The sequence below is a fragment of the Musca autumnalis genome, unplaced genomic scaffold (genome assembly GCF_047663935.1).
Source record: "Musca autumnalis isolate F117 unplaced genomic scaffold, ASM4766393v1 scaffold_5, whole genome shotgun sequence".
Classification (NCBI taxonomy): Eukaryota; Metazoa; Arthropoda; class Insecta; order Diptera; family Muscidae; genus Musca; species Musca autumnalis.
Window position 1 is genome coordinate 101,354,346 of NW_027412088.1, and position 13,287 is coordinate 101,367,632.

A 13,287-nucleotide genomic window follows, 5' to 3' on the forward strand; every position below is an offset into this window, starting at 1 on the left:
TTTTTTGAGGCTACAAAACTTTCCTCCAGAAATTTTTCTGTATAGGACCACTTTTTGGTGTACCCCCATAGAACTGTATCTGCAGGTTTTCGGTAATTTGAAGGTTTTTGCGACATTATCTTACAGAAATGGCTGAAATTTGGTATTTGGTATTCGTTAGTAAGCGTGGCGGAAAAGCTTAGTACATACTTTCATAAACTAATTGTTCTATTTTACTTCAAAACAACTTGTGATGGAGGGTATAAAAAATTCCGCCGCACCGCCGTATGGTCGTGCTTATTGGTTTAAATATCGCATTGTAGGTAACATTGACATTCCTCAAACAACTCATCTGTGGTGCGATTCTCTAACTCATTTTGTTTGAGATAACAACAATAATCGATAAAATTAAAATGCTTATTGTTAAAGTTCAAATAAAATAAACTTCATAAAAATACATTCACTATCCACTTTCCGTAATTTGTCATAATACTTTTTTATCCAACTTTGAATTTTCGTTCAAAGTTGGTGATGACAAATTACAGCGAGTAAGATCGGTCAATTTACGCGGCTCTTGTGACATCTAAGCTCTCTCGTTACTTTTAATTGTCACTTGTTTTTCGGATTTTCGTCCATCAACAACATCCTAGCAACACCATTGTAAATACAAGGTAATCTATATTAGTTCTTCGACTAATATATTAATAAAACCGCCAATTTTATTATAAAAAGAAATTACTGCCTTTTATTTGGTTTTTCTTTTCTTTTATTTTCACTGCTCCGCAACATTTTGGTCACTTCGAGCCTGGATACGTGCTTTCAGCAACAAAAACTAATAAGGCTCTTCTTCTTTCCCTTTTACAAGGTTTGACTTCGTCAACAACAACAAGAAGTATTTGCGCCTAACAACATCAACACTCGCAGTTGTCTTCATCCTCATCATCTTTTAATTTTCATTAAAATCATCCATTCATCACTAAAAGGTACGTACCGTCATTTAGTGAGCATTTACCGCGAGTGTTTTCTCTTAATATTCAAAAATAAATCGAAAAAATATTCGTAAAACAAAAACAACTACAGTGCTTAACTACGGTCGTTTTACAAGTGTCCGTCGGTAAACGTATTTGTTGTTATAATTTCCAACAGTGCCGGTTTCGTATCGTGTGTAATAATTCTCTTCAAGAATATTACACTCTTAATTACGATATACGCGTAAACATACATACATAAAAAGTGAGAAATAAAATAAATAAACAGTGGTCAGTGATCATATTGTTGTGTGGTTTAGTTGTTGTGTGATTATTGGCACAAAAGAAAATAAAAATACACTAACAACATTCATATTGGTTAGTACAACAACAACAACAATACGATCACTATCAGTGCTGCATACATTGTGGTTGGTTAGTTCATGAGTAATCGGTAACCACCCACAAGGTATAATAAGTCAGGTCACTCTAAAAGTGAAAATTTTATTTTTTGGGAAAAAAAATATTTTTTTTTTGATTTGATTAAAAATCGATACGGTTCTGTTGGAAATTCGGAACGGTATAAAATATACCCTACAATCGGTCGTATCAAAAATTAATAATAATTTTCGTTATTATTATAATATAAATACGATTTTATTCGAATTTTTTGAATATTTTAATATTTATTTAAATTTCTCTTTCTATATTTTGAAAATTTATTTATTTTTTTTGACCTGTAGAGTGCATCTTACAGTCCGTGCACCCTACAATCGGTAAAAAATATTGAAATAATAATTGAATTTTGCGATTTTTGGCATAATTGTTTATCTTTTTTGATTATTTCTTTTCGGAAATAATTGTTTTGTGTATATTTCTATACATAAATCTACAAACCGTGTATTTTTCGATACACAGTGAGAATATTTGTTCATTTTTTCCTACACTGAGGAAAAATTACTTACAGTTTTTATTAATTTTCGTTGATATTTTCGCCTGAACTGTAATAAAAAGTTTCTTAACCTTGTTTGGTGTTGCTTTTGTTAGTATTCGCTAACAAATAAAATAAATTTTCTGAATTTTTGAAGCTTTCCTCTCAATTTTCGTTGAGATTTGTTCAATATCATTTGATTGGTGTTGAAATTCTTACAGCTTTTGATTTTTCAAATCGATTTTCTACCTTTTGCTTTCATTGATTATCATTTCTTGAACTTTTTTGTCGTTCAAATATGTCTCTCTCTCCACTCGATTGCTTCATCAGGGCATCTGATGCTATCGTACAATTTGAAGCTGTCTTCAATTCTCTCCGAGATGAAGAGTTGGATATTTATATATTAGAAGTTCAGTCTTCTGAGGCTAAATCGCTATGGGATAAAGTGAAAGAAACGTATGACCAATGCCTTGCTTCTATTCAACTGTCGGGTGAGGTCCAAGAAAACCTTGAATCAGCCCAAAGCAAATACCTTGTTGCTTATAAGGCATATGTCAACGTCATCGCTACAGCAAATCGAAAATTAGATCAGTTTCGTTCATCGCAGAAGAATTCAAATTCTTCTTTAGCACAAAATGTGGCTTCCCAGCCATCTTTGAATTCTGATCGTTTATCCCAAATCCATCCTCCATCGAACTTTAATACTAATTTTACTAGTACTCCTAGAAGAGATGCCATTCCTCCTGAAGATGCTTTATCTATGTCTGGTGTTTCACACCAAACGGGAAGGTCAGCTGAGGTTTCCGCCTCAAATGACCGTGTTATGCATAGTTTAAATCTTCCACCTTGCGACATTGATGTTTTTAGTGGTGATTTTCTGTCTTGGCCCACATTCAGGGATCTTTTTTCTGTTGTGTATATCGACAACAGCCGCCTTAGCGATATCGAGAAATTATGTTATTTGCTCAAGAAAACTAGTGGTGAAGCAAAAGACATAGTTTCAAAGTTCCCGCTGACACACAAGAGTTTCGCTCTTGCGTGGTCAGCATTGAAGGAGACATATGACAATGTTCGAATTTTGGTTAACAACCAACTTAAATTGTTGTTTGACCTTCCGGTCCTGGATACTGAGTCCAGTGCGGGCCTGAAGAATCTTCAGCGCGCAATCAATGGATGCATTTCGGCTATGGCGATCTACGACGTTTCTACGAACGATTGGGATCCCATATTGGTCTTCTTGTGCATTCAAAGATTGCCTAAAACTACCGTCACCATGTGGGAACAGACGGTTAAAGACAAATCGGCATTGTCTGCTTGGAAGGATTTGGATCGTTTTCTTACGGAAAGGATTCAAACCCTTTCTTGTCTCCAGAATATTCGTGGCATAGATTCCTCTAAAAAAGTTGAAAAGAAGGTGCGAGCTCATTTTACAAAGACGGCTCCTTCTTCTTCTTCTCGTGCCCCTGCAGTAAAAACCTGTGTTCTTTGTCCTAAATTAGTACATCCTTTGCGTTTTTGTTCAGAATTTACTAAATTATCCATAGAAGGTCGTTTTTCTGTAATGAAGCGTTTCAATTGCTGCATTAATTGTCTGACGGTTGGTCATGATGTTAGGAAATGTGTCAGTAAACATAATTGCGGTAAATGCAACAAGCGACACCACACACTTTTACACCGTGAGATGTCCAGTTCTGCAAGTTCCGTTCGTACAGCGACTTCGTCAAAATCATCTGGTACTTCAACCTCCGCTCAAACTAACAATGTGAATCCAGATATCCCTTCGACTTCGTCGGGAATATCACACTCTGTCAATAGACAAGTGCACCATGTTTCACAAAACAAAAATGTTGTTCTGGGTACAGCTATGGTGAATCTAATTCATCAAGGCATCCCCTATCCTGCTCGTGCCCTTATTGATCCAGCTTCTGAAGCGTCTTTCATTACTGAAAGTCTACAACGTCGCCTTGGTATTTCTACTACGGCGACACAGGCAACAATTTCTGGCATTAATCAAAGTACGTCCACTACATCCCAAAAATTATGTTCGTTGTCTATAGGTTCACCAATTGATACGTCCATATTCTTGGAAATTGCAGCTTTAGTGATTCCCGCTATTTCTGGCAATTTACCATCCTTCTCAATTGGTGAGGACTTGATTTCCCGTTTGCCAAATATTCGTTTGGCTGATAGAAATTTCTTTGAATGTAGAACAGTTGATCTACTACTAGGCGCTGATTTATATCCCAGAATTCTTCTTCAGGGAATTCAATCCAACATCCTAGGTACACTAATGGCACAAAAAACTGTTTTTGGCTGGATCATTACTGGTCCAATTCCATCTTCCAATATTACGGTTTTAACAACCACAATAAATTATCCAGAAGATGATCTTAACAAGACTCTTCTTCGTTTTTGGGAATTGGAAGAACCTCCAAAGCGCGCTATTTTGTCTCCTTCGGACAAATTTTGCGAAGAAAATTTCAAGAGGACGACTCGTCGGGACTTAGATGGCAGATATATTGTCACACTTCCCATCATACCTGAATTCGCAGGTCAGCTAGGCCATTCTAGGACCAATTGTTTACGACAATTCTTCCGCAACGAGGCTTCCCTCCTAAGAAAACCACAAATTAAAGTCGTTTACGATGGGGTGGTCAGGGAATATCTAGAATTAGACCACATAAGACTTGTTCCAACTTCTTCAGCAGACTCTTCAGTATGCTACTTGCCTCATCATCCGGTCATTAATCCGGATAAGCCTACAACCAAATTGAGAGTGGTTTTCAACGCCTCAAATAAGACTTCTAATGGGAATAGTCTAAATGATATTCTTTATGTCGGTCCAACCCTTCAATTGGATTTAGTCCTACTCATTCTAAGATGGAGACTTTTCAAATTTGTGTTCAATTGTGACATAACACAAATGTACAGACAAATTCGAGTAGATCCTACTCAAACTCCTCTCCAAAGAATTTTATTTCGGGATTCTCCCCACAAACCGGTTCAAGACTTTGAACTTCAGACCGTAACATTCGGAGTAAATTGTGCTCCATATCTTGCCATTCGGACCTTACTTCAATTGGCCGATGACACAGAGAATGAATTTCCGTTAGCTGCACATATCCTTCGGAAGTGCATGTACGTAGATGACGTCTTGACCGGTTATCACGATTTGGAGACAGCGCAAAAATCCAGAGACCAATTAATTGGTGCTCTTTCTTCCGCCAAATTCGAATTACGGAAATGGACAGCCAATGATCGCAGCATTTTAGAATCGCTTCCTTCGGAGCATCTTTACGACGCTAAGCTTCTTACTTTCGTGGAAGCTAGTAGTTCAAAACCGCTGGGTATTCGGTGGAATGCACAGCTGGACTAATTTTATTTCAGTGTAAACCCACTGGAACACCGGTCCAAATATACTAAACGGGAAGTTTTGTCAACCATTGCCAAATTATTCGATCCGGTAGGGTGGTTAGGACCTGTGATAGTTGTAGCAAAAATAATTATGCAACGTATTTGGCTCGACAACATTGGTTGGGATGATTCGCTTCCGTCTTCGACAGAACGCGAATGGGAAAAATTCGTCGAGTCATATCAGGGCGTTAATTCCATTTCCATTCCTCGTTGGGTCCAGTATTCTCCAACTTGTCAAGCAGAACTTCATGTCTTTTCTGATGCCTCAGAAAAGGCATACGCGGGGGTAGCATATATTCGCATTGTTTCTTCTAATGGAGAATTTTTCACAAATTTGCTTTCATGCAAAACAAAAGTAGCTCCCTTGAAGTCTATTTCATTGCCTCGTTTAGAATTATGCGGTGCGGTATTAGCATCCGAACTTCTGAAAGGCATTCTAAACGAGATTGATATTTCATTTCTTAAAATTTATTGCTGGACCGACTCAACAATTGTTCTTTCGTGGCTTCAGAAAACTCCATCCACATGGACCACTTTCGTGGCGAATAGGGTTTGTCGTATTCAGGAGAATGTTGGGCAAAATAGGTGGTTCCACGTTCGGTCTGAGGAGAATCCTGCAGACTTAGGCAGTCGGGGGCTTTCTCCTTCGGAGCTAGCCTCTTCACAACTTTGGTGGCATGGTCCACACTGGCTAGGTCTGGATAGTTCAAATTGGGACATCCAAAACGTTTCCGTTGACACGGAAGTCGAACTTCGTCCAATAAGAACTCATGTCACTTTCATCAATGACTATGAAGATATTTTAAATCAGTTTTCTTCCCTTGATAGGGCACTCCGTGCCATCGCATGTGTTCTTAGATTCCTCTACAACACTCATCCTGCTCATAGAGGAAAATATCACTTTGAAGGGTCCACTCCTACCAATTCTGAGATTCAGGCAGTCAGATTTCGTCTTGCTGTTTTAGCTCAAAAGGCATATTATCCAGAGGAATACTATGCGTTACTTCATAAAAAGCCACTTCATTCGAAAAGTTCTCTATTGTCGTTAAATCCATTTCTGGATCAAACAGGGGTAATGAGGTTAGATGGACGCCTAGCTCAATCACCAACTCTTTCCACTTCTGAACGGCATCCTATTCTCTTACCCTATCATAGTAGATTCGCAAAACTTTTGGTGGAACAAATTCATATAGAGTCCCTGCACGGAGGAAATCAACTAATGCTTCGTACGCTTCGCTTGGAGTATTGGATTCCTCGTGCTACTTCTTTGATTAGGGCGACAATAAGGCATTGTCGACTGTGCATCTTGGCAAAGAAACGCACTTGTACCCAAATCATGGCATCTCTTCCTCCGGAAAGAACGTCTATTTCTAGACCATTTTCTACAACAGGTATCGATTTCGCTGGTCCATTTGATATCAAATCCTTTTCAGGTAGAGGTTGTAAAATAACAAAAGGTTATGTTTGCGTCTTCGTTTGCTTTTCTACGAAAGCAATTCATTTGGAACCAGCGTCTGATTTATCCACCGCAGCCTTTTTGGCTGCTTTTAATAGGTTTATTTCGCGCCGTGGTTGTCCCAAGACTATCTTCTCGGACAATGGCACCAACTTCGTTGGTGCATCGAGAGAGTTAGAACGAGAATTTAAGCTTGCGTTAGATGAGATTCGTGCAAAGCTCCGTTCCAAGTTCCAATACCAGGAGCTTTCATGGAAATTTAACCCAGCCGGAGCTCCACATATGGGTGGACTCTGGGAAGCTGCTGTTAAAAGCTTCAATATCCATTTTAGAAAAATCGCGAAAAATCTCAAATATACGTTTGAGGAGTTTTCAACAATTCTTACAAGAATTGAAGCTTGCTTAAATTCTCGTCCGCTTTGTCCAATGAATGATAGTCTGGATGCTACGGTGGCCCTTACGCCTGGACACTTCCTGATCGGGTCTCCGATCCTTGCTCCTCCAGAGCCCATAATAAATGAATCTCCACTGGATATCGTGAACCGGTATCGAAAACTTAAAGCTCTTTCTCAACAATTCTGCCTTCGGTGGAAAGAAGAATATTTAAAGAGCCTCCACCATCGTTATAAGTGGAAATTTCCGCAACGCGATATTCAACTGGATGATTTGGTAGTCCTTCGACAAGAACATTTACCTCCTACCGCGTGGAAACTCGGTCGCGTCGTGAAAGTCTATCCGGGAGTCGACGGTCATGTTAGAGTCGCGGATGTGAAAACGGAAAGCGGTATCGTAAAACGACCCGTAGTTAAGCTGGTCATTCTGACCAACGACGATTAAATGTTCACCTCTCTTTATCGTGCCATCTCCATCTTTTCACAGACATGGAAAACTTGAGTTCGATGGCCGCTTCCCTTCCCTTTTACAAGGAGGACATCCCAATGTCGGATGAAGAGAGAGGTGTCGATGCCGATATGGTACCTTTGGGGTCTCAGGACTCCGATCTGGGCGGGGTCACTAGAGCTGCCACTCCTATTCGGGAGTCTGCACCGGCACTACCGACCACCATGGCGTTGCCAGCCGAAGCTGCTTCTCCTCTACGGGAGAATTGCACAGCAGCGCTGGCTCCAAACCTGGGATCTGAATCCCAACCGGCAGGAGATACCCCTCAGGTGCTCCTCGCCGCAACTGCAAATACCGAGGTCCCAGACACCGCTACTCCTCTACGGGAGATTGCACAGGCGAGTGCTGGGTCCCATACCTCAACCTGGACCATAGGTTCGACGTCTCCTCTACGGGAGATTGCACCCGTCGTTCCCGGTCTTCCCCCAACAGAAGTGGCTACCCAACCTCAAGGCAAACGCACAGTGGCAAGGTCAGTTCGACAACAAGGCCCCAAATGTGTTTTGTGCACGCAGAGGCATGTCATCCGGGCGTGTCCCAATTTTCTAAAAATGACTTGCGAGGAACGTATTCGATTTGTGGTTCAGGGGCATTTCTGCTCCAATTGCTTAGGCAGGTCTCATATCCGACGTGATTGTTTAAGTCGTCATCGTTGTCAGAAGTGTAAAGGTGACCACCACACACTTCTTCATCCAACCAAAACCTCCGTTCCTCAAAGAAATGTCCGCCCTTCGGGTAAAAAAGACAATGCGTCTAATGATCTCCATATGTCGCCTACAACCAAACCGAATCCGTCTGGGCAAAAGTCCTCTAAGAAACGTCAGTCCGCCCCGTCTGGTCCGGTTTTGTCCATGTCTTCGACATCCGTCGGTCCGACTATACAGTCCATACAGCCCATTGTTACCCTGGGGCCAACAATGGTTGTAAAGCTCCTTCTTCCTGATTCTCAGGTAATTGTTCGAGCACTGTTAGACCCATGTGCTGGACATAGCCGTATATGCTCAACGCTGGCTAGAAAGCTTCAGCTCAATCCATTAAAAGTTGGACAGGATTTCTTCTGCCAACTAACCTTACAATCCTGCTATGATTCCACCCAACTTGTTCGCGTTTCGGCGAGAAGTATGTCCTTGGAGCATGTGGTCGCGCCTTCGCAGTCAGCTCCGGATTATGTAAAAGACCACTATGCTGGGATACAACTAGCAGATCCCGATTTCCATAAGTCCTCACACATCGGGCTTATTCTAGGTCCGGAAGTGTACCCGAAGGTGATGAAATCACAGACTTATTCGAGTCCTGGGTTCCCTTGGGCCCAGCTCACTATTTTTGGTTGGGTGATAACTGGTCCTTGTCCACTGTAGGATCGCCAGAGAAGATCAGCCATCTTCTGGACCTTCGGTCAAGTTGTTTTTGGAGGCAGTCTTCTACTGTCTCAAAAATTGTTTTTTGAAAAAAAGGAAAAAAAATACAATAATGAATAAATAAAAAATGCTCAAAATTGACGGTTCCGCCTTGTTATTTATTTATTTAATTGTAGTTTAATTTAGTAGAATTAAGAATATTTGTTGTAACATGGCTAGATGTTTCAAGGGCGGCGGTAATGTTAAAGTTCAAATAAAATAAACTTCATAAAAATACATTCACTATCCACTTTCCGTAATTTGTCATAATACTTTTTTATCCAACTTTGAATTTTCGTTCAAAGTTGGTGATGACAAATTACAGCGAGTAAGATCGGTCAATTTACGCGGCTCTTGTGACATCTAAGCTCTCTCGTTACTTTTAATTGTCACTTGTTTTTCGGATTTTCGTCCATCAACAACATCCTAGCAACACCATTGTAAATACAAGGTAATCTATATTAGTTCTTCGACTAATATATTAATAAAACCGCCAATTTTATTATAAAAAGAAATTACTGCCTTTTATTTGGTTTTTCTTTTCTTTTATTTTCACTGCTCCGCAACACTTATAATTTCGGCAATTAACAATATTATTCGGTAAGTTAGCGACCAAACAAATTAGTCGTAAAGTTCTACTGATATCAACAGTGTTATCAACTTTTATTTGAACTTTTCATTCACCGATTTTTGTCGGTATCCTAAGAATTGAGCTAGAGAATCGCGCTACAGGAGGTGTTTGAAAAAATGTTTGAATTACTAAGCCGGTATGCGTTTTACATCCGCAGGTATGGGCGTTCCCTCATAAGAACCACAAACAACTATTAAAACGCTGGATAGGTAACCCAACCCAAAATAACTTATGATTAAACTAACGAAGAAACGCAAAACTTTATATAAAATCTAAATTCTATTATTCCATTGTTTGTACCCTATACCACTATGTGGAAAGGGTATTATAAATTTGTTTTGGGAAAAATTCATGTAACACCGCGAAATATTCGTCGTAGACCCCAATGTATACCACATTCTTCATATCTCGACGAGATAAAGCGATTTTGAGATGTGTGTCCGTCCGTCCGTCTGTCCATTATAAATTGTAATTGTAACTCCAGGCCGCAATTATGGACCGATCGTAACAAAATATTGCATGGAGGTCGAGCTCAGACCAGAATATACACCTATTGCTATTGTTGATGATCGTGAATTATTTAGCGGGTGAAATGGACCAAAAACAAAAAATTAACCGATTTTGTAGCTGCTCTGTAGGTCGCAATGATAGTCCGATCGCGTCGATATTTTTTTAGCAAGGTAAGAGTATATTATAACTAAGAAGTTTGCAGTTTGAGATGGTGATCAGACAACATTAAGAGGGACCAAACTTTTGTGTGAAAATTGTGAAAATTTTGTATATACATCTTATATCTTTAGTGCCCAGGGGAAGTGGTGTAGGGTATTACATGGTCGGTCCTGTCCGACTATAGCCCTCTCTTACTTGTTTTTTTTTAATTTTCAGTTTAAAACTATATACGTATTTATATGTACTTCTATGGCTGCAATTTTGAAGATCTCTTGTTGCGGATGGCAACTAACAGCTGTGTTGGGAGTGATTTGGATGTCTATAAAACCCCTACTCGACAAATGTTAAATTTACATGTCTTTGTAAAAATGTGTAAGTCAGACCTCAAGGTTTGATGTGATCGTATTAAAAAAACTATTAAATTTTAATTAATTGTCAATCAACACAATCCTATTTCAATCTCAAAATATTGGCATAATTAACAATTGAGAGCAAGAGTCTCAAGTAAGCCACAGTCATGCGTATGGAAGACTGTTTATGAACTTTAATAGTTTCTACTTCTACTGCAACATCCGTTCTCAATAAGACATTCTTTACAATCTTCACTGTGGAAACTCAATTGCCTTTACATTTTACTTGCCTTTTCTTCCTGATTTCATAGACATTATTGACTTTTTATGTCACTTATTTCTCGTCTATCATCGTTTTATAGCAATTCGATGTCTATCTATGCCAAACCACATCTCATTGTGTAAACAGTGCGAGCGAGCATTATGTTTTAACCATTGATTTAAACATTTGTGTCATTTGGACAAATATTTATGTTGTGGTTAAACAAGTTGATGCGTCTAAGTCTTCTTACCACAAATTATAAAAATCATTTTTTTGACTTAAGGCCTCATAAGGGTCGCTTTTGGTTGATATCTGTGTAAAGATGTCTGGCGAATATTAATTATATTTGGTTGCTTTAAATATTTGTCTGCGGCTAAAATAGCATCCGAAAGCTGATTACAAACTGCAATTTTACAAAAAAATTAACTTTGGGTGAGAGGTACCTGAAAGAGTGGGCCGAACGGACAAGCAGACATGCCTAAATCGATTCCAAATTTTCTGAAAAAGATTTCATTTACTATTTGTATGTAAGTCAAGCTTAATCTCATATTTGTTGTTTTCAAATTTAAAAACAACAAGTTTAAAGTTTTGTCTAAAAATATTTGGGGTCTCATTTAATGACTTTCGGTTGTTTAAGACCTTCGCGTTTTCTATGAGTGAAGATCGCCAATCTCCTGTCATTTGAAGCCTAAAACAGTCATCGGTACTTGGAACTGAACCAGTAGATACAGAGGCTAAAGATTTTGTATCATGTCTGTGGTGTGTTTTTGATTGCCTCGGAGGACGGAATTGATGCAGGCTGCCTAGTCTAACTTTTGAAAAAAAGAAACTTACATCATTTCATGCAAAGTTAGAATTAAAACATTCGAAAATTAACTGGCTAATTGGAAGAAACCCCAACCTATCAATACAAAACAAAATACTTATATATAACCAGATTCTAAAACCTGTATGGTTGTATGGAATTCAAATTTGGGGATGTGCAAAAAACAGTGTAATAAATCAAATTCAAAAATTTCAAAACAAAGTACTGCGAAATATTGTCAATGCTCCGTGGTACATAAGAGATAGCGACCTCCAAAGGGACCTAGCAGTTCCAACAGTCAAGGAAGAAATTACGCGTCAAGCGAAAAAACATCAACAGAGACTTCACGTCCATCACAACAACCTAATTCTGCCAATTCTCAACGTAGAAAACATGCACAGAACACTCAACAGGTATAAACCACATGATCTTATTGATCTATTTTCCCGGCAAACTTAACTTACTGTGTAAACGAAGTCTGCTTAAAACAAATATATAAATTAAAGTCACAAATAAGTTACTAGTTAGTCCAGGCGACTAGTCGTAGCATTAGTTTAAGTATTGTGTACTGTAAATGCTTAAATATAGAAAAAAAAAAATACAAAGTTAGAACAAAGTAAGAATTTAACGCTTATTAGCATAAACAACCACATTAGCTTGTCGAAACACAAGAACTGATTCGAAAGAAATTCGTTCCAATTACTACCAAACAACAATAACAGGAGTATTGTGGAATTTTTTTTGTTTGATTGGAAATTATCAAAAATAAAATGTTCTTAATTTATCACAAGTCTACAACAAGAGTAAAATCCCACAGCAGCGAGTTTTTGGGCTCCGAATTAACTCGACAACACAAAACAGTCGTGTATCGGCCAGCGGCTACCAACCCAGGCATGATACGCTTAGGGTTTTCTGTATTGGGAAAGGCATATCCCGGCATGATTTATCTCGATTACATTAAAAATTTTGGTTACGGTACGTTTGTCCACCACACTTAAACTGGGGTGAGATAGGATATATGTCGGGAGAGTGTGCATTTTATGGATTGCTCCACACTTGTTCGCTTGTGGGACTATGGCGAAAAAGTCTGGGTTTGTACATGTTGCGTAAACATAGTCTTCAGTAAGTCATTGTCGTCATTAAATTACGAAATATGCAATCCATGGTACAGATTTTATAATCAACATGGTCCTATTGGAACTTTAATGCACATCGCAAGTTGTAACACTCCGTCTCACTTTATGACCAGAGAGACATAGCGTTGGCAGAGCAAATTTATATGTAGTTCCTCACTCTGCACGGGAATGAGGCCCCACAAGAATTGGCGTTGAGAGTCACAGATCGACAGACATTATCTTGACGGCATTTCACCTGGGTCAAACCATCTCCCTACTATCGTCTACATCAGCGTAGGGTCTAGCAAATGATCGCCATGAGTTTTGCCAACCTAAGTGGAAACAACATTCTCAAGTCCTTGACCGGCAGCACTTGGGTTGCAGATAAATGAACCTGTTTAAGTCTGCGA

General features: G+C 39.0%; 2 protein-coding genes across 2 annotated transcripts in view; one reads left to right on the forward strand and one right to left on the reverse strand.

The window, feature by feature from the left end:
• The window catches only part of LOC141405769 (uncharacterized), a 546,509-nt gene that overhangs the window by 391,257 nt on the left and 141,965 nt on the right, over positions 1–13,287 (reverse strand). The gene's annotated exons all lie outside the window — the stretch shown is intronic.
• LOC141386704 (uncharacterized) lies at positions 2,177–5,254 on the forward strand. The gene has a single exon (XM_073955622.1). It carries the CDS (start codon positions 2,177–2,179, stop codon positions 5,252–5,254), a length of 3,078 nt encoding a protein of 1,025 aa, XP_073811723.1.

Coding starts and splice junctions, on each gene's coding strand:
- LOC141386704 (XM_073955622.1), top strand. CDS start 2,177: ATGTCTCTCTCTCCACTCGATTGCTTCATCAGGGCATCTGATGCTATC.